Source organism: Carlito syrichta, unplaced genomic scaffold (assembly GCF_000164805.1).
Source record: "Carlito syrichta isolate Samal-C Ts95f unplaced genomic scaffold, Tarsius_syrichta-2.0.1 Scaffold313183, whole genome shotgun sequence".
Classification (NCBI taxonomy): domain Eukaryota; kingdom Metazoa; phylum Chordata; class Mammalia; order Primates; family Tarsiidae; genus Carlito; species Carlito syrichta.
The window spans coordinates 375,687-397,429 of NW_007257279.1; the positions used below are offsets into that span (position 1 = coordinate 375,687).

At 38.3% G+C, this 21,743-nt stretch overlaps 1 protein-coding gene across 1 annotated transcript in view; it reads left to right on the plus strand.

The window, feature by feature from the left end:
* Nucleotides 1–21,743, plus strand: part of SEPT14 (septin 14) — a 55,586-nt gene that overhangs the window by 7,370 nt on the left and 26,473 nt on the right. The window contains exons 3-4 of the mRNA XM_008070203.1: nucleotides 18,957–19,077; nucleotides 20,104–20,299. Of these exons, the coding sequence (XP_008068394.1) occupies nucleotides 18,957–19,077; nucleotides 20,104–20,299 (317 nt within the window). The remainder of the gene's footprint in view (nucleotides 1–18,956; nucleotides 19,078–20,103; nucleotides 20,300–21,743) is intronic.

Consider the following 21,743-nt stretch of genomic DNA (forward strand, 5'->3'; position numbering starts at 1 on the left):
CAGACTGGAGTGCAGTGGCTGCTCCCGGCCACCGCAGCCTCAACCTGCTGGGCTCCCGCGATCCTTCCACCTCAGCCTTCCAAGTAGCTGGAACTACAGGCACGCGCTACCACGCCTGGCTGATTTTTTTGATTTATTGTAGAGATGAGGTCTCGCCAAGTTGCCCTAGTGGGTCACAAACCTGCGGGCTCCAGCAATTCACTCACCTCGGCCTCCCAAAGCGTGGAATTACAGGCTGAGCCACCGAGCCCAGTCTTACTTTTTCATAATTGTAATTCTGACTGATGTAAGATGACATCTCATTGTGGTTTTAAAGTACATTTCTTGATGATTAATTATGTTGAATACTTTTTAGTATTTTTGTTGGCTACTTGTATGTCCCTCTTTGGAAAATGTCTTTCCATGTCCTTTTCCTACTCTCCAGTGGGGTTATTATTTAAATTCAATTAATTTTCTTATAGATTTTGGATATTCGTTTTTTGTTGAATGCATAGTTTGTGAATATTTTCTCCCATTCTGTAGGTTGTATATGTACTCTTTTGATAGTTTCCTTTGCTGTGCAGTTCTTTAGTTTAATTAGGTCCCAATGGTCAATTTTTGTTTTTGTTGCATTTGCTTTTGAGGACTTGGTCATAAAGTAGTGGCCTAGGCTGATGTCCATAAGAGCATTTCTTAGATTTTCTTCTGGGATTTTTGTAGTTTGAAGTATTACTCTAGTCCTTAATCTGCCTTGAGTTAATTTTTGTACACAGTGAAAGGAAGGGGCTCAACTTCATCTGCATATGGTTAGCCAGTTTTCCCAATACCATTTATTGAATGTTCTTTCTTAAATGTTTATTTTTGTGTCTTTTGTCAAAGATCAATTGGCTATGGGTGAATGGCTTTATTTTGGGGTTCTTCTATTCTGTTCCATTTGTCTATGTGTCCATTGTTGTACCAGTATCATGCAGTTTTGGCTACTGTAACCTTGTAATACAGTTTAAAGTTTGGCAATGTGATGCCTCTGAATTTGTTCTTTTTTTTTTTCAAAGCCTCACTCTGTTGCCCAGGCTGGAGTGAAGTGGCATACTCATGGCCACCGCAGCCTTAACCTGCTGGACTCAGGTTATCCTTACACCTCAGCCTTCCAAATAGCTGGGACTACAGGCATGCACCACCACACTTGGCTAATGTTTTGATTTATTGTAGAGATGAAGTCTCACCAAGTTACCCAGGCTGGTCTTGAACCAGTGGGCTGAGTCAATCCTGTCACCTCAGCTTCCTAAAGTGCTGGGATGATAGGCATGAGCCACTGTGCCCAGGCTGGATTTGTTCTTTCTGCTTAGGATTGCTGTGTCTATTAAGACTCTTTTTTGACCGGGCTCGGTGGCTCAGCCTGTAATCCCACGCTTTCGGAGGCCGAGGTGAGTGAATTGCCTGAGCCCGCGGGTTCGAGACCTGCCTGGGCAACTTGGCGAGACCTCATCTCTACAATAAGTCAAAAAAATTAGCCGGGCGTGGTAGCGCGTGCCTGTAGTTTCAGCTGCTTGGAAGGCTGAGGCGGAAGGATAGCCGGAGCCCAGCAGGTCGAGGCTACCATGGCCGGGAGGGCCACTGCACACCAGACTGAGCGACAGAGTGAGACTCCAACTCAAAAAAAAAAAAAGACTCTTTTTTGCTTCCATATAAATTTAAGAATTGCTTTTTCTAGTTCTATAAAAAGTGATACTGGTATTTCATAGGAATTGCATTGAATCTGTAGATTGCTTTGGTTAGTATGTACATCTAAACAATATTGATTCTTCCAATCCATAATCATGAATTGTTTTTCTATTTCTTTGTGTCATCTTTGATTACTTCCAGAAGTGTTTTGTAGTTTTCATTGTAATGATCTTTCACCTCCTTATTTAGATGTATTCCCAGGTATTTTATTTGTGTGTGTGGCTATTGTAAGCTATATTGTGTTCTTGATTTGTTTTTCAACTTGAACGATATTGTGTACAGAATGCTACTTATTTTTGAATGTCAATGTTATATCCAAAAATTTTACTGAAATCATGTATAAGGTCTAGGAGTCTTTTGGTGGAATCATTAGTGTTTTCTAGATATGGAATCATCGAATTTGCAAAGAGAAATCATTTAGTTTCTTCTTTTCCTATTTGGATACCTTTTCTTTCTTTCTCTTGTCTGATTGCTCTGACTAGAACTTTCTTTACAATTTGAAATAGAAGTGGTGAGAGTGGACATCCTCCTCTTGTTCCAGTTCTAAGAGGGTATTCAGGATTGATATTGCTCATTCAGTATAATGTTGGCTGTGGGCCTGTCAGAGATGGGTCTTATCAATTTTGAGATATGTTTGTGTCGTGAGTTTTGATCATGAAGGAATGTTGGATTTTATCAAATGCTTGTTCTGCATCTATTGAGTTGATCACGTGATTCTTGTTTTTAATTCTGTTTATGTGGTAGATCACGTTTATTGATTTGTGTATGTTGAGCAAAACTTGCATCCCAGGAATAAAGCCCACCTGATCATAATGAACAATCTTTTTGATGTCCTACTGGGTGCAGGTTGCTAATATTTTCTTGAGGATTTTTGTGCCTATATACAAGGGTATCAACCTTTAGCTTTCTTTCTTTGTTGTGTCCTTGCCAAATTTTGGTATCAGAATGACATTGGCTTTGTGGAATGAGTTAGGGAGAGGTACTTCTTCCTCGGTTGGAAAACTTTCAGTAGGATTGGTACCATCTATTCCTTGTACATCTGGTAGAATTTGACTCTGAATTCACCTGGTCCAGGATGTGTTTTGTTATGTCTTTTGTAACCAATTCAATTTCATGGCTCATTATTGACCTGTTCCGAGTTTCAATTTCTTCCTTTTTTCATCTTGGGAGGTTATGTGTTTCCAGGTATTTATCCATTTTCTTGAGATTTTCTAGCCTACATGCGTGCAGACGCTTATAGTAATCTCTGATAATCTTTTGCATTTTTTTGAGATAGGTTGTAACACTTTTTTTCCATTTCTGAATGCATTTATTTGGATTTGATCTCTTTTTTGTTAATATGTTTGCAGCATATCAATCTTTTTATTCTTTTAAAAAACAGCTTTTCATTTTGTTGATTCTTTGTATAGCCTTTTGGGTCTCAATTTCATTTAGTTCTGAACTGGTTTTAGCTTGCTATTATTGGCTTAGTTTGTTCTTGTTTTCCTGGTTTTTTAGGTGAGATGTTAGGTAGTATATATAAGATCTTTCTATTTTCTTGATGTGGGCATTTAGTGTTGTACACATTCCTCTTCACACTGATTTTGTGGCATCACTGAGGTTTTGGTATGTTGAGTGTTTATTTTTATTTGTTTTTAAACAGTTTAAACTTCTTTCTTGATTTTGGTGCTTATCCTAAAATTATTCAGATGCAAGTTTTTTAGTGTCCATGTGTTTGTGTGGTTTTGATTCCCTTGGTATTGATTTCAATTTTTATTCTGTTGTGATCAGAGATGATGCTTGGTTTGATTTTTTTGAATTTATTAAGACTTGCTTTATTGCCGAGCAAGTGGTCGGTCTTATAATATCCCATGTGCCGTTGAGAAGAGTGTATCTTCTGTGATTGTTGAGTGAAGTATTCTGTAGATGTCTTTTAGGTCCAATTGGTCAAATGTCATATTTAAGTTCAGAATTTTTTGTTAGTGTTCTGCCTTGACAATCTGTTTAAAGCTGTTGGTATGGTGTTGAAGGCCCTCACTACTAGAGTGTGGCTGTCTAAGTTATCTTTTAGGTTCAATAGTATTTGTTTTATAAATCTGGGTGCTCTACTGTTGAATGCATATATATTTAGAATAGTAAATACTTCTTGTTGAATTGAGCCTTTTTAAATTACATAATGCTCTTCACTGTCCTTTTTTACTACTATTGGTTTAAAGTCTGTTTTATCTAATACAAGAATAGTGACCTCTGCTTTTGTTTTGTTTTGTTTTTCATTTGCATGGTAGGTCTTTCTCCATCCCTTTGCTTTGAACCTATGGGTGTCATTAGAAATGAGATGGGTCTCCTGAAGACAAGAGAAAGAGTTTTGTTTTTAATCCAATTTGTCACTCTTTTGTCTTTTAAGTGAGCATTTAGGTCTTTGGACATTCAAGGTTACTGTTGATATGTACTTTTTCTGTCATAGTGTTGTTACATACTTACTTTGTATTTTCAGATTTATGGTTGATTTATCTGTTCTATGTGTGATGTGATTGTGTGTGCTTTTGTATTAGGTAGTATTGTTCTTTGGTTTCCATGTTTAGAACTCCTTGAAGCATCAACCGTAGGGCCAGCCTGGTAGTGATGAATTCCCTTTGTGCTTACTTGTCTGGAGGAAGACCTTATTTCTTCTCTGTTTATGAAGGTTAGTTTGGTGGGATATTTTTGGTTGGCATTTCTTTTCTTTAAAATGCTAAAAATGGGCCCCAAATATTTTATGCCTTGTTTCTCTTGAGAGCTTCACTGTTAATCTGATGGGCTTCCCTTCATAGGTGGTCTGGCCTTTGTCTCTAATTGTTTTTAACAGATTTTTTTTTCCATGTTGGCCTTAGTTAATCTGATGACTATGTGCCTGAGGAATGATCATCTTGTATAGTACCTCACAGGAGTTCTCTGAATTTTTTGTACCTGCCTGTCGATCTCTCCAGCAAGATTAGGGACGTTTTCTTAGACTATGTGCTCAAATACTTTTTTTTCATATTGTTTTCATTCTTTCCTTCTCTCTTAAGTCTGGCAATCAGATGTAGCAAATTTAATATCAAAATAAATACTTCTTCACAAAATCTCATATTTCTGGAAGGCTTTGTTCATTTAAAAATAATTCTTTTTCTGTTCTTTATTTTTATTTTCTGAGTTAATTCAAAGGATTAGTGTTCAAGCTCTGAAATTCTTTCATCTTTGTCTACTACGCTGTTAAATTTTAGAAGTTCAGTTTGAGTCTTTTAAAGAATTTCCATGTCAGCTTTCACTTCTTGGATTGGGGTCTCTTTGTTTTGGGTTTCCACTTTTTATTAGATCTCATTTAGTTTTTTTATCATCCATATTCTGAATTCTATATCTGTCATTTTGGATATTTCATTCTGGTTAGGATTCATTGCTGGGGAGTTGGTACAATCTTTTTAGGTATCAACACTCTGGCCTTTGGTACTGCTGGAATTCTTGCAGTGCTACCTTATTATTTGGGGGAAATGACTTTTCTTTTAATCTGCTGTCATTGGGATGAGGCTTTTTAAAGATTTTCTTATTTTCCCCTGTGAGTATGCCTGTGGTGGATGTTGTATCTGATTGACTGGCTCACTTAGTGCCCTGGCTCTCTGTTCTTTCCTTGACCCAGAGGCAGCAGGGGTAGAGGCAGAGTGTCAGTTATGGGGAGGGGGAGAACTCCACAGAGACCTCTGTATGTTTTGCCCTCACAGGGGCACTAAACCACAGATGCAGTGTTCAAATGGAGATTAGGTGGTTGCATGGTGCGGAGTGTCTGTCATAGAAACAGAGAAGCTCTGCCTGGTAGGGACTCATGGGGGCAGTGGCTTGTGACATCCATTCTGTATGCACACAGAAGCACCCTTTCTCTTCTCTCCCTCCCTGACCTGCAGGTGGCAGGGGCAGAGGCTTTGGTGATGGTAATGGTGGCTGGGAATTGAACCTTCAGGGAGTACTGAGTTACTGCTGTGGTATCCAGGCACAGGTGGGGTGACTGAGCTCCACTCGGTCAGAAGCCATGGAGGCATCTTTCCTGGGAGCATGCAGATAGGTTTGTCTCTCTGCTTTTTCCCTAAACCATGAGTGACAGAGTCCCCATCTAGCCAGGAGACCAGAAGGTGCCCTGCCTTCCCATTCTCACTTTGGCCCATGTGTGAAACGGGCAAGGGATGAAGTGGCAGTAGCTGGAATGGCTCCAGCAGCAACCTCTGGGAATTGGGCCCATAGAGAAACACTGAACTGCTTATGCGGTATTCAGATAGGGGTGGGCTGACTGAATCCTTCCTTGTCAGAAGGCATGGTGGTGGGTGTTTGTGGTGTACATACTGGGGGTGTGTGAATATACCTCATCTCTCTGCTCCCTCTGTCACCTGTGGGTGGCAGAGGCCCCACCTGGCCAGGAGCCATGAAGTTCCTTGCCTCCCTGTACCCTCTCTGGCCTGCATGTGGCAGGGTGGAGGGTGGAGGGAATGCAAAAGGCCCACTGGCAGCCTCTGCTAGCTGGCAACCTCCTGGAGTCAAGACTTGGCTACAGTGTTCAGGTGGCAGCCAGTTGGATGAGGAGGGGCCTGTCTCTGAAGCAGGCAAGATGCCCTTCGTAGGGAGCAGTGGAGGGGTGGGGTGCCTGTGTGATATCTGTCCTGGGGGTGCTCAAGAGTGTCTTGCCTCCTTCATTGATTGGGTGGCAGCTGTAGGTGCTGAACCTCTCATGGAGCAAAAGCCTGTTGGGTTTCATGTGGGCTTGAGTGGTGCCTCTCTGTCCAGACTCAGGAGCACTTCCTGCATCTGGTTGGAGAAAGGGCTTAAGGGCTTTCCTGTGTCTAGGATTGCAAATGGTCCGTGGTGGAGGTATGGACCCACAGCAGTTCTCTCAGTCCCTCACCCCTTCCCTGTATTAGGGATTCTCATTTGGTTCCATGCTGGGGCTGAGTCTGTAGGCTGCCAGTCTTTCTCTCCTCTACACTCCATGATTCCTGTCTCTTCTCTGATGAACTTGAGCATGCTCTCCCAGACGATCCCCTGAAGAGTAAATATTTATTTCAGACCCTCTCTGTAAGAGAGATGATTACTAACTTCTAAAAGAAGCTGACTAAAATTCAACCATCTTGAACCAAAACTCTATATTATTGTTTTTATATCACGGTAAATTGTATCTACTAATATTCTGTTAAGAATTTTTGTAGCTATCCACATGACAGAAATTAATATGTACTTTTCCTTTTCTGGAATGTATTTTGTTAGGTATTTACTTTGATATTAAATCTGGTTTCACAAAATGAGTTTTAAAAATTTCCCTCCACCTCTATTTTTGTGGAGATTTTATGTAGATATTTCTTTAAATGCTTGTTGATAGAATTCAAGAGTGAAACCAGCAGAGCCTGGAGATCTCTTTATGAAAAGGCTTTTTATTACAATTTCTTCAATAGACATTTGATTACCCAGATTTTCTGTTTCTCATTGTGTCATTTTTATAACTTGTTTTTTTTTCCCAAGGAATTTATTTATTTTCAAATTTGTCAGAAAAAAGTTGTTTCAAATTTGTTGGCAAAATGTGTTCATAGTATTCTGTTGTTATTCTGATATCTCTATGGTCTGAAAGTGCTATTCTATTTTTCATTTCTGATATGAACAATTTGTGTTTGGGTTTTTTATTATTCTAATTTGGTGCTCATCAATTTTACCAATGGTTTCAAAGTAGCAAATTTTGACTTATTTGATTTTTTCTAATATGTGTCTATTGCTCCCATCTTTAATCTGCCTTTATCTTAATTTTATAGTTTTTGTTTCTGTGCTGGAATTTTTGCCTTCTCACTTATTGTATATGCATACATTCCTTTAGGTTCCTGCACATTTATAATAGCTGCTTTAAAATATCTTAGCAATTTTAACACTTATGTTATCTTGTTAATTATTATTGATTGTCCTGATACATAGTATCCAGTAATTTTGGAATATAAACTGCATATTTGAATATTATACTATAGTCTTAAAATTTCTGTAATATTCAGAAGGTTGACGATTTTTTTAAGCAGGGAATTGATTTGTGTGGATTCAAACTAAAAAACTTTCCCTTTTCCGTGGTAACTCAAATCTCAGTTAAATTTTTTTGCCTTTATCTGAGCTGCCTGCAGTTGTTTCCATACATTCTACTTTAGGGTTCAGCCAGAAACTTGCAAGAGTACATATTACAGAATTTGAGACTCTTTTCTTTTTTAAGGAATTCCACCTTCATTTTCCAGTAGTTTTGAGTTCCCTGAATTTTGTCCATTGGTTTTTCATTTAAAAGAGACTACAAGTTTTTTTAAATTAAAATGTTTGATGTCCTGTGTAGCACTGGTTTTCACCTGCACTGAGCCTAAAAGTTTTCAAAAGGAAAACTCATTATGCCATCTCTTTCTCCAAGTGTTGGTACCCCTTTCAATATCTTTCCACTTTTTCACCTTCTCCATCTTTTCATATCATTTTGTATTTTTTCACAGTTTTAAATTGTTATATGTGAAAAGGTTGGATTCACTAGATGCTGACTTTGTGATGCTGGAAGTCAAAGAACTTCGTTGAAAGAATTATTTTGTTTCAGACATGTTTCCATCTATTCTAGAGATTTTACATTTTAGAGTTCTTATACCTATTCTGAGATCATTTATCATTTCATCTGTTTTATTTTTTCTTGTAGATTATTGAACATATTTATAATAGTTTAATTTTATGTCTGCTAATTCCAGTAATCAGGTTACATGTGCCTCTTTCCATTGGCTGTGTTATTTCTTGACCATAGGACACTTTTTTTTTTTGCTTCTTCATATTTAGCAATTTCGATTATACACTGAAATTGTGCATAACATTTTGTAGAAAGCCTGGATTCTGTTATATTTCTCTAAAGAATGTTGCTTTCTATTTTATCAGGTAGTTAGATAACTGTTAGATTACTAGACTTTGTCAAGGTGGCTTTATTTTTGTTATATTCTCTAAGTTGAGCATAACCCTTTGCCTTGAAACATGGTCCTTAATCTTATAACATGATCTTTAAAGGGTTAAAAAGCACAACATGTTTATCAAACTCTTCTAACTTAGGAGAAATTTGAACTCCAAAATCTGCCTCCCTAGTTCTCCTGAGGACTACTGCAGAAATATTTGCTCAGCACTTTCAGAATAAGTGTTTTCTGAATTGCCACCCAGCTCTTCGTTGTCATCCCTGCACATGCAGAGTTCTAGGTTCAGCAAAGTATTCTAAAATATTGAGTCTCATCTCACTGTAGTTTCCTTTTCCAGGACTATTATTATTATTTCTTCACTTCTCCTCCTTCTTCCCCTCCCCCTCCCTCTGCTCCTCCTTCTTCAATATCTTGATGTTTTGGCAGCCCCAGTCTCTGACCTCAGACTCCCCAGCCTAAGATTGTTACTCTGTCACAAAAATCTGTTTGCTTTACTTCCCCAAATGACATATTTACTGAAAATTGCCTTCAGGAGAATATGTGGATAAATGTGGTTTCACTCATCATACTTTCCCTTATTTCCAGAGTCTTATTTCCTCATGTTTTTGCCTGATTTTTTTTTCCTCTCCAATACTTTCAAACAGTTGTTTATATTGTTATTGTGAGAAGAGGTAGAATGCTAAAAATTACTCTGATATTATTAGAAATTAGGAATATATACACAACTGTGTATCTTGCTTTAAAAATATTATTATGAAGCCAGGCTTGGTGGCTCAGCCTGTAATCCCGCACCTTTGGGAGGCTGAGGTGAGTGGATTGCCTGAGCCCGCGGGTTCGAGACCCACCTGGGCAGCGAGACCTCATCTCTACAATAAATAAAAAAATCAGCTGGGCGTGGTAGCGCATGCCTGTAATTCCAGCTACTTGGAAGGCTGAGGCGGAAGGATCACTGGAGCCCAGCAGGTCGAGGCTGTGGTGGCCGGGAGCGGCCACTGCACTCCAGTCTGGGTGACAGAGTGACTCCAACTCAAAAAAAAAAAAGAAAAAAATTATTATGTAAATTTAAAACTTATTAAGTATTCTCTAGAAATATATTTAATGACTTAAGAATGCCCCAGTGTGTGAATAAATACACCATGATTTGTTTGGATATTCTCTTATTTCAGAAAGGCAGACATTTGGATGTTAAGTAGAGAGCTACAGTGAACACTTCTACAAAAAACTTTTGTGGAATTTTCTAGTTGTTTGAGAGAGATTTACAGGGGTGAAATTAATATATATTTTAAGCCTTCTTTGAATTATTTTCCCACCTTTTAATAATGATCAACTGGTAACTTTATGTATAATGTTGATGGATTTCTAGTTTTCTACAGTAGTGTTTTTAGTAGTAGATTCCTTAAATAATTTGACATAACACAAGTTCTCAGAGGGTATGTAAAATATTTGAAATAAAATTTGCTTGATTTTTTAGTTTATTATTGTGGGGGTACATGTGAGGATTTGTTATATAGGTATACTGCATGAAGATGAGCTTTGGGCTTTTGATGAGCTTTGGGCTTTTGATCACCTCCCCGGGGTGGTAATCATGACACTCAGTGGATAGTTTTGTATCACTTATTCTTCCTCCCCTCCCTCCTTTAGCAGTTCACAGTGTTTGCTGTTCCTATCCTTGTGCCCATGTGTGTCCAGTGTTTACTGCCCATTTATGAGTGAGAACATGTGATATCCAATTTTTTTGTTTCTGTGATAATTTTCTTAGAATGATGGTCTCTAGCTGCATCCATATTGTGGCAAATGTCATAATTTTATTCTTTTTATGAATGCATAGTATTCCAGGGTGTATATGTACCACATTTTAAAAATCCAGTCCACAGTCAATGGGCATCTGAGTTGGTTCCAGGCTTTTACTATTGTGAATGGTGCCACAATAAGCATATGAGTGCAGGTGTTTTTTGGTAGAACAATTTATGCTACTTTGGGTATATACCCAGAAGTGGGATTGTTGGATCTCATGGTAGATCTATTATTAATTCTTTGAGGAACCTCCAAACTACTTTCCATAGGGGATGAACTAGCTTACAATCCTAATAAAAGTGTATGAGCATTCCTTTTCTTCTCAGTCTCACCACTATCTATTGTTTTTTGACTTTTTAGTTATAGCCATCATGACCAGTGTGAGACAGTATCATCCTGTAGTTTTGATTTGCATTTCTCTTATGATTAGTAATTCTGAGCATTTTTCATGTTTGTTAGCTGCCTGTATGTCTTTTTTGAGAAATGTGTGTACATGTCCTTTGCCGAATTTTTTAAATGGGGTTTTTATTATTTTTTCTATGTTGATTCATTTGAATGCCTTATAGTTTCCAGATATTAGGCTTTAGTCAGATATATAGTTTAAGAATATTATATCGCATTTTATGGGCTGTCTCTTTTCTCTCTTGGGGGTTTCTTTTACTGTGCAGAAGCTTTTTAGCTTGATAAGTTCCCATCTGTCAATTTTAGTTTTTTCTGCATTTGCTTTTGAGGACTTGGACATGAATTAATTGCCCAGGCCAATGTCCAGGAGAGTGTCTACTAGGGTTTCCTCTAAGATTTTTATAGTTTGAAGCTTTACATTTAAGTTCTTGATCTACTTTGAATTAATTTTTGTGTATGGTGATAAGTACTTGTCCAGTTTCATTTTTATACATATGGCTAGTAAGTTTTCTCAGCACCATTTGCTGAATAAAGTGTCCTTTATCCAGTGGTTTTTTTTTTGGCTTTGTCAAAGATGATTAGTTGTATGTCTATGTTTTTATTTCTGGATTTTCTCTCTTGTCCATGGTTCTATGTGTCTATTTTTGTACCAGTATCATGATGTTTTTGTTACTGTAGCCTTGTAGTAGAGTTTGATGTCTCGGAGTGTGATGCCACCATCTTTGTTTTTTTGCTGATACTTGTTTTGATTGTTGGGCTCTTTTTTGCTTCCATATGAATTTAAGCATTGTCTTTTTCTAGGTCTGTGAAAAATGTTGCTGGTAGTTTGTCAGGGATCACATTGAATTTGTGGATTGCTTGGGTAGTACAGAAATCTTATAATATTTGTTCTTCCAATACATGAGCATAGAATATCCTTCCATTTTTTGGTATCATCTTTGATTTCTTTGAGCAATGTTTTGTAGTTCTCATTGGATAAGTTCTTTCATCTCTTTGGTTAGATGAATACTAGAGTATTATATTGTTTATAGCTATTGTGAATTGGATTGTGTTTTTTATTTCATTCTCAGCCTGCTTTTTGTTGGTGTATAGAAATGCAACTGGCATTGGCTTTCTATCCTGAGACTTTACTGAAATTATCTATCAGTACTAGGAGTATTTTGGGTGTAATATGTAGGGTTTTCTAGGCACAGAATCATATCATCTTCCTCTTTTCCTATTTAGAAGCCTCTAATTTCTTTCTCTTGTCTGATTACTCTGGCTAGGACTTTCAATAGGAGTGGGGAGAGTAGATATTCTTGTCTTGTTCCAGTTCTTAGGGGGAATGATTTCAGTTTCTGCCTGCTAAGTCTGGTGTTGGCTGTGGGTTTGCCATAAATGGGTCTTATTATCTTGAGGAAAGTTCCTTCAGTGCCTAGGTGTTTGAGAATTTTTATGAAGAAGGGATGTGGTATTTTATCAAATGCCTTTTCTATGACTATTGAGATAATCATGCAGTTCTTGATTTTACATCTGTTTATAAGGTGGATTACATTTATTGATTTGCATATGCTGAACCAGACTTGTACCCCAGGAATGAAGCCCACCTGGTCATGATGAATAGTTCCTGTAATGTGCTGTTGGATGTGATTTGCTGGTATCTTATTGAGAATTTTTGCATCTATGTTCGTCAGAGAAATTGACCTTAAATTTCTTTGCTGAGTCTTTGCCATTTTGTGGTTTCAGGATGATATTGGCTGTGTATAAAGAGTGAGGGAGGATTTCTTTCTTCTCAGTTGCTTGGATTACTCTCAATAGGATTGGCATCAGATCTTCCTTGTACATCTAATAGAATTCAGCTGAGAAACCATATGCCCCTTGGGATTTTTTTTTTTAGTATATTTCTTATTATTGAATTAATTTCTTGGCTTGTTATTCATCTGTCTAGAGTTTCCATTTTTTCCTGTTTCAATCTTGAGATGTTGTGTGTTTCCAGGAATTTATTTATTTCCTCTAGATTTTCTAGCCTACACACATACAGATGTTTATAGTAATCTCTGATGATCTTTTGTATATCTTTAGGATTGGTTGTAATGTTGTCTTTTTCATTTCTGATTGTGTTTATTTGAATCTTCTTTGTCTTTGTTTGTTTGTTTGTTAATCTGGTGAGGAGTCCATCAATCTTTTTTATGCTTTTAAAGAACAAGATTTTTGACTTGTTGATCCTTATTTTTGTCTCTATTTTTCTTTAGTTCTGATCTTGCTTTGATGATTTATTTTCTTCTGCTAGCATTGGGATTGGGTTGCTCTTGTCCTTCTAGTTTCATTAGCTGTGACATTAGACTGTTTACTTGAGATTTCTCTATTTTCTTGATGTGTGTCTGTAATACTATAAACTTCCCTCTCAATGCCAATTTTATTGTATCCCAGAGGTTTTGGTATGTTGTGACTTTATTTTCATTTGTTTCTAAAAATATTTTTTATTTCTGACTTGATTTATGCGTTAACCCAAAAGTCATTCAGGAGCATGCGGTTTAATTTCCATGTTTTTTTTTAAGTTCCTGTTGGTGATGATATTTATTTTTATTCCACTGCTATTTGAGAAGATGCTTCGTATAAAATCTGTTTAGGCTTGATTTATGGTTGAGTGTGTGTTCTATCTTAGAGTATGTTCCATGTGTGAAAGAGAAGAACGGATATTCTGTGGTTGTTGGATGGAATGTGCCAGAGTCCCAGCTCCAGCAGGTCAGAGTTTCCTGAAGGAGGCATGGTGTTGGCAGAGGAGAAAAAACTTGGACACTGACTCTGCTGCAAGCAGGACAAATGCCGATTTAGTGTCTTTTCCAACTCCTTTTATACCCTAGATTTTTGCTTGAGCTGAAAACATGTTTTTTGTTTTCAAGGCAATCAGTTTCAATTTAATGGACTGGACAGGCAATGTATCTTTGTGCATCCTGTCTTGATCTTAAAAGATTATCATCCTAAACATTAACTATAAATCTTATAAACTCCTAACATTTTTTAATGATTACCATTTCTTAATGTCCATACAAAACTTACTTATTCCTATAACTATTAGTTCTAAGCACTATAATTATCACATAGATTAACAAGTCACACCTGTGACCTTCACACAGCAATTTGCAACTAGCTGGGGTAAAATAACATTTTCAAGGTTTCTTAGCCACAAGTTGGCCTGACTAGTTTTCCACCATGTTACACCTGGTATTTACAATCTGCGGCAATTATCCCGTTAGGGAGACTGGGCTTTAATGTTTGTAAAACAAAGAGTCTCCAGGGCTCAAGTCATCTCAGTTACAATCTCTAACCAGAATTACAAACCTCCTTAACAAAGGGAAGTAAAGGCAAGGGTGCTCTAATATTTATGTGATTGTTAATTTTGTAAGCATAATACACCACATACAGAAATTAAGAAATTAAGTAAATGTAATTTTTGCAGTGGCACTTTTCCTAAAAATATAGACTGTAGCTTCTCAAATTTCTCCAATTAGTCGCCAATCAGAAGAAATAAAATCTTACAAGTAATTATCTACCCGCACATGATATTTAAAATCTCTATTGATAATTTCCTGGCAAGGCCAGTGAGCTCCCTGACAAACATTAAATTGAGCACTTTCTGATTTTTTGCAATTTTCCCAACTATAATGTTTAATCAAGTGATTGTGTGATCTAATACCATGAGGCCGGGGATGTGGAAACCTAGGGAGGAATTCAAATGAAGGGAAGGTAATTTCTTCATGAATTCCCCTCTTGCCTTTTTGCAAGGGGTAGTGGAGGTGTGAGTGGAATTTTGCTTTCCATCCTCAGACTGTACAGAACTTTTCGGCTGCACTAATAACAAAAGTAGAAGAAGCCAGGGTCTCAGCTGCCCAGGTTCGCTTTGCGACCTGGGGTCTTCAGCCCCTTGGACTTTGTCAGCAGGCAGGCCTCCATGGTTGACTCCCAACAGGAATGTTCTATAGATTTCTATTAGTTCTAATTGGACAAATGTTCAGTTTAAGTCCTGGATTTCTTTGCTAGTCTTCTGCCTTGATTATCTTTCTAAAGTTGTTAGTGGGGTGTTGAAGCTCCCACTATTATTGTATTGCTGTCTGTGTTCTCTCTTAGGTTAATTATCAATTGTTTTATAAATCTGGGTGCTCATATTGGATGTGTTTATATTCAAGATGAATATTTCTTGCTGACAAATTGAGCCCTTTATGATAATATAGTGCCCTTTATAACTTTTACTGGTTTAAAATCTGTTTTATCTGGTATAGGAATAGAGACTCCCTTTTTTGTTTTCTATTTGCATGAAAGATCTTTCTCCATCCCTTTATCTTAAGACTATGGGTGTTATTTGCGGTTAGATAGGTTTCTTGAAGGGAGAGAAGGATGGATCACATTTCTTTATCTGATTTGTCACTCATTTAAGTTAGGTATTGATATGTGAGGGTTTGTTTCTGTCATATTGTTGTTAGGAAAGTGCTTATTGTTCTAAGCTCTGTCATTGATTTGTATGGTCTGTAATCTAGGTGCTTACACGTGCTTTGTAGTGGGTGGTACTGTTCATTTGTTTCTGTCTAGAGTTCCCCTAAGTGTTCCTTGTAGGGCTGATCTGGAGGTGGCATAGTCCCTTAGGGATTCCTTATCTGGAAAGCATCTTGATTCTCCTTCATTTATGAAGCTTACTTTGGTGGGGTAAGAAATTCTTGGCTGGTATTGCTTTTTGTTTTTTTATGAATATTAAAAATGGGCCCCCAATCCTTTCTGACTTGAGGGTTTCTTCTGAGAGGGCTGCTGAAATTCTGATCCATATTCCTTGGTAAATGATCTGTTCTTTCTCTTTAACTACCTTTCAAATGTTTTTCTTTCATGCTGATTTTGACAAGTCTGATGATTATGTGCCTTGGGGGTGGTCATCTTGTATAGTACTTCACAGGAGTTCTCTGAATATCTTGTGTCTGCTTGGCCACCTCTCTAGCAAAATAGGGGACATTTTCTTGGGTAATATCTTGAAAGGCTTGTTCCAGGTTCTTCTCATTTTCTTATTTCTCAGCAATGCTGATCAGCTGTAGATTTGGTCTCTACATAATTCCAGACCTCTCAGAGACCTTGCTCATTTTTTCTTATTTTCTCTTTATTATTGTCTAACTGGGTTAATTCAGTGGATTAATCATCAAGCTCTGAAATTCTTTCCTCTGCCTGTTCAATTCTATCATTAAGGCTTGCTATTGTGTTTAAAAATACCAGGAGCAAATTCTTCAATTCGGGGTGTTTAGTTTGGTTCTTTCTTAGAATGGTCAGACCAGCTTTTACTTCATGTACTGTTTTCATGGTCTTTTCGATTTGGGTGTCCCCTTTTTCTTGGATCTCGTTGAGTCTCTGCCAACTATATTTTGAATTCTATATCTGTCATCAGGGACAGATCATTCTGATTAGTTTCATTGCTTGGGAGCTGGCAGGATCCTTTGTGAGTATCAAATTATTTTGACTTTTTGGGATTGTCAGTGTTTGTGTGCTGGTTCCTTTTCATCTTTGGGGCAGGCTCTTTTTACTTTACTTGTCATTTTACTTTTTTATTTTTAGTTTTTTTTGAGTTGGAGTCTCACTCTATCACCCAGACTGGAGTGCAGTGGCCACTCCTGGCCACCGCAGCCTCGACTTGCTGGGTTCCAGCGATCCTTCCGCCTCAGCCTTCCAAGTAGCTGGAACTACAGGCGTGCGCTACCACGCCCGGCTAATTTTTGATTTATTGTAGAGATGAGGTCTCGCCAAGTTGCCCAGGCGGGTCACAAACCCATGGGCTCAGGCAATCCACTCAACTTGACCTCCCAAAGCGTTGGGATTACAGGCTGAGCCACCGAGCCCGGCTTATTTTTTTTTTTTAAGTGTATTCAAGTTGTTATTATTGAGGTGACACTTGTATTGTTTTCTTCTTTTTTACTTTTTAATTTTTTTCCTTATAAATGTGTTTGTGGTAGTGCTGAGTATGGCCTATTGGCGTATTTTAGTAAACTGCCTCCCTCTTCTCTCCTTCTTTCCCAGGCTGCAGGAGCAGTGGCAACAGAAGCTTCCTGTGTGTGTGTATTGGGGGGTGGGGTGATTGTGAAAACAGTGACCTCTTGCAGCTATGACCTCAGGAGAGAGTACTGCCCTACAGCTGTGGTATTCAGGCAAGGTGGAGCAGCTGCGTGGTGCCAGGGCTCCCCACCTGGTAGAGAGCTGTGGGCTGTTTGGTTTGGGGACCTGTGGGTGTGCAGACACAACCTGTCTCCTCACTCCCTTACTTGATTCATGGTATCAGGGATGGAGGGTGTGGTGTTGTTCAGGAGCTCTAGAGTTGTTCCCCTTCCTTTTGCCTGCTTGGAGGAGGGACAAAGTTGGCAGAAAGGATAGTGACCTGAGGTAACACTGGATGACACTGTTTCACCTGTAAATTCAGGCTGGGGCATGGAAACCCCTTTTCCACCAGTTCAGGTGTTTTCTCCACATGCTGGGCAAGCATCAGGAGACCTGGTTAGCCAGAGTTATGATACTTCTCTTCCCAACTTGTGTGTGGGTGGTGCCACTTCAGTGGTGTTGGTGTGGCTCAACTCTAGCACAGGTGACCAGCTGGGCATAGAGCAGCCCTCTTCTGACCGGGCAAGGTGGCTACATTTACACAGGAGCAGAAGGCAGAACCCTGCATGGCTTGGGTAGACACGGCATTGCCCCTCACAGCCTGGAGGTGGGCAGGGCTGTGGCAGCCACTCTGGTAGGTGGCTGGGGGAGTCCTGCTTGGTGACCCAAACGTGATTCTGCAGGAGTGGGGCAGCCCCTTGCATGGGTGCTGGGGTCCTGCCTCACCAAAGTTACAGAGGTGTTCCACCTCTTTGTTCCTGCCCTGCTCTGTGGGAGGAGTAAAGGAAATGATGGTGGCCTCCTGCTGGTAAGTTGCAAGTGCAGCTCTGATTTGGATTCCAGCCAGTTGCTGGTGCAATGAGAAGGGTGCCTCCAAAGTGGGTGAACCACCTCAGCTGGGACTTGGAAAGAGAAGGAGAGGGGCATGCCCATGAAACACAGACCATGTTTGCAGTGTGTCCCATGGGTTTGCTCCATGGGGGTGTGGCAGCAGCTGGTGCCAGGTCTCACCAGGAGCTTCACCTGCACCCAATCATTGCCCTCGCCCAGACTACAGGATGCTTCTTGCATTTGGCCAGAGTGGGAAGGGGTGTGGGGGAGTACTGGGGTTGTTTCTCTCATAGCTAGCGCTGCAGCCTTCCATGGGAGGTGTGTAAAATCGCTCTCATTCACTCACCACTACCTTCGTAAAGGGTCCTCTCCTTGTCTTGTGCCGGGAACTCAGAAGTTGATGTTTAAAACTTGTCTGCGATCATTGGTCCCAGGTGTTTTCCCCATGTAAGTCACCTCGGGCTTCCAGACTAGTCCTCTGAAGAGCCAGCTTCACTCTTTTTCAGATCTTCTTGGTGAAAGGGGCAGTCACCTGATCTGTCTGATTTTTAAAAATTTCAAATTGATTTTGGTTTGATGGGGGTTCCCAACTTACAATGGTTCAACTTGAAATTTTTTAACCTGATGATGGTGTGTTTTTACTTTCAGTACACTTTTCAATAAATTGCATGTGATATTCAATGTCATTGTGAAATAAGGTTTGTGGTAGTTGATTTGGCCAAACTATATGCCCAGGTACATGTTCTGAGCACATTTAAGATAGGCTAAGCTAAGCTTTAATGTTAAGTTTATTAAATGCAATTTTTGATTTACAAAATGCCCATTTTTGATGGGTTTATTGGGACATAAGCCCATCATATATTGAGAAGCATCTATGCTAACATATATTAAGTTGTTAGAGTGAGACATTGGAGTTTCTTCTGGTATTTCCTTAATTCCCTATTTCTTTTAAAATTTAGACACATAGCTTCATTGAGTTCTGAGGGATAAAGTCACTTTACTTATAAAAATGATAGGAAAATCTGTGTCTAGCCACAGACTTCTGTTTTCACAAATGTATTTAATATATTTGAGTCTTCTCTGAGATATGACAATCAAATTATAATTCTAATTTTCTGACATGTAATCACTGTCCTTTCAAATGATTTTATTTTCTATTGTAACTAAGAATGTTTAATTTTCCTTTTATTTAAGCAAAAAGAAGATAATATTCGTTGTTTAACCACACGTGGACATTTTGGTTTTGAATGTTTGCCCTGTCAGTTGGTGAACAGATCTATACAACAAGGATTCACTTTTAATATTCTCTGTGTGGGTAAGTGCCAAGCACTTTATTTGAATCATTAATTCATTTTTTCCCAGAACTCATTTCAACTTATCTTAAGCAGTGTAACCCTGGGTGCTATTTATTCAAGACTATGTCTTCATGTTTATTATAATTTCCATCTTCTTATTGGCCATGTTATGTAATCATTTAAAAAAATATGCCGGGCTCGGTGGCTCAGCCTGTAATCCCGCGCTTTTGGGAGGCTGAGGTGAGTGGATTGCCTGAGCCCGCGGGTTCGAGACCTGCCTGGGCAACTTGGCTAGACCTCATCTCTACAATACATCAAAAATTAGCCGGGCGTGGTAGCACATGCCTGTAGTTCCAGCTACTTGGAAGCCTGAGGCGGAAGGATGGAAGGGTCGCCGGAGCCCAGCAGGTCGAGGCTGCGGTGGCTGGCAGCGGCCACTGCACTCCAGTCTGGGCGACAGAGTGAGACTCCAACTAAAAAAAAAAATGTAAACATTTCCGTGCTTTTCAAAATTTGACCTAGCTTAGTGTATACTTTCTACATTATGTTAATTACAAGGGGAATCTGGGCTAGCATGTATATTTTAAGGCCATCCCAATCTTTAAAGTATTTTAGACCAGATATTTATTTTTTAAATTAATATAATTTTAAATTGACAAATCATAATTATATACATTTATGGGATACAATGTGATACTTTGATATATGTGTACAATGTGGTATAATTCAATTAGGCTTATTAACGTCCATTGCCTAGTTTACCTGTCATTTTTTATGGTGAGACATTTGAAACTTACTTAGTTATTTTGCAATAGACAATACATTATTGACTAGAATCATCTTGCTGTGTAAAGCTTCTTCCTTCTATTTAAAACTTTGTACCCTTTGACTAGCAACTTCCCATTTTCTTTCTCTCCACTCCCCTAGCCTCTGGTCACCACTATTCTACCCTCTACTTCTGTGCTTTCAACTTTTTTAGATTTTAAAAGCCACTGTTGGGTTTTTAAAAAAATGCCCTTATGATGATGAATGTATGTCTATTATAGGGGAAACTGGAATTGGAAAATCAACATTGATTGACACACTGTTTAATACTAATTTGAAAGATAAAAAATCCTCACATTTCTATTCAAATGTTGGACTTAAAATTCAGACGTATGAACTTCAGGAAAGTAACATTCAATTGAAATTGACTGTTGTGAAAACAGTAGGGTATGGTGATCAAATAAACAAAGAAGCCAGGTTAGTGTTTTCCTATTTAAATTTTAAACTAATTTCTTATTCCAAGGAATAGCTTTTCTTTCTCCATGCATTAAATTGTATGAGATACAATTTGATACTTTTTCTTTCAGATTTTAATTCTTCCCTTGTTAACTAATATTCTTTATAAAATGGACACTTTTGAATATAATTGATTTTCTTACAAGGTTTTGATTTAACCAATTATAGCACTGTTTTGTTAATGTAGTATCTATTAGTTTTAGCCTATTTCTGTGTTATATTTTATTAAACTTTTTCTATTTATATAATTTTATGGTGTATGTGAGTAATTTTGGTATACTTTGAGGATATTCATTACTTGAATAACATATACTGTACTCTTTAAATAATTTCTCATCTTCAACTCCCTTTTAATTTTCTCACACTTCTGTGTCTCCATTGTTTATAATTCCACTCTCTATGTCCATATGCACACATTTTTAGTATCTGTTTATGAGTGAGAACATGCGATATAAGACTTTCTGTGGCTGGCTTGTTTCATCGAAGATAATGAACTCTAGTTCCATCTATGTTACTGCAAAAAACATGATTTCATTCCTTTTTTTATAGCTGAATAATATTACATCATGTATATATACCACATTTTATTTCTTTATTTATTCATTAATGAACACTTAGATTGATTCTATATATTTGCTATTGTAATTAGTGCTGAAATAAATATACAATTGCAGATTTTCTTAAATATCCTGATCTCCTTTCCTTGTTCATAAATTGTTGTCCTAATTCAATTGAATTGCTTACTTGTATTTTCTTGTGTCTCACTGGGCTTCCTTCAAACCATTATTTTGATTTTTTTCATGCATTTTATGAATCTCCATTTCTTTGGTATCAGAATTACCTGGTAATTGTTGTGTTCCTGTTGTGGTATCATGTTTCCTCGTTTTTTTTTCCTTCCTGTTTCCTGTTTCTTTACATTAGTATCTGTCCTTTTGGTGGAACAGTCACCTCTTCCAATTTTGCAAATTAGCTTCTGTGGGAAAAGCTCTCACCTACAGATGAGCCCAGGAGTTCTGGCTGGGCACAGTGGTGTAGTCTTTGTGCAGCTCCATCAGCTGCAGTTGATGTTGGTAAAGACCGAATCTTCCTCAGAAGCTGCAGGCACAACACAGGCTTTCCACCAATGGAGATCCTTGGTAGAAAGGCATTTTGGGGTTCCCCTGTTTATGTTTTCCACACAGGGGAAAACATTTCCATACTTGTCTATGGGACCCCTCTTAGTGTTGGGTGTGAGCCACAGAAAGTTTTATGTCAAAGGTACCCAGAGAAGCTGTGAAGCCAGGGTCTTGTGTTTTGGGGCTTATGAAATGACCATGGCACCTGGGACCTAGGGTGTGGGTTCACTCTCTGAGGCATGAGTGGAGGAAAATCTCCAATGGATCCAGGATTTGGGATTAGAGATGCT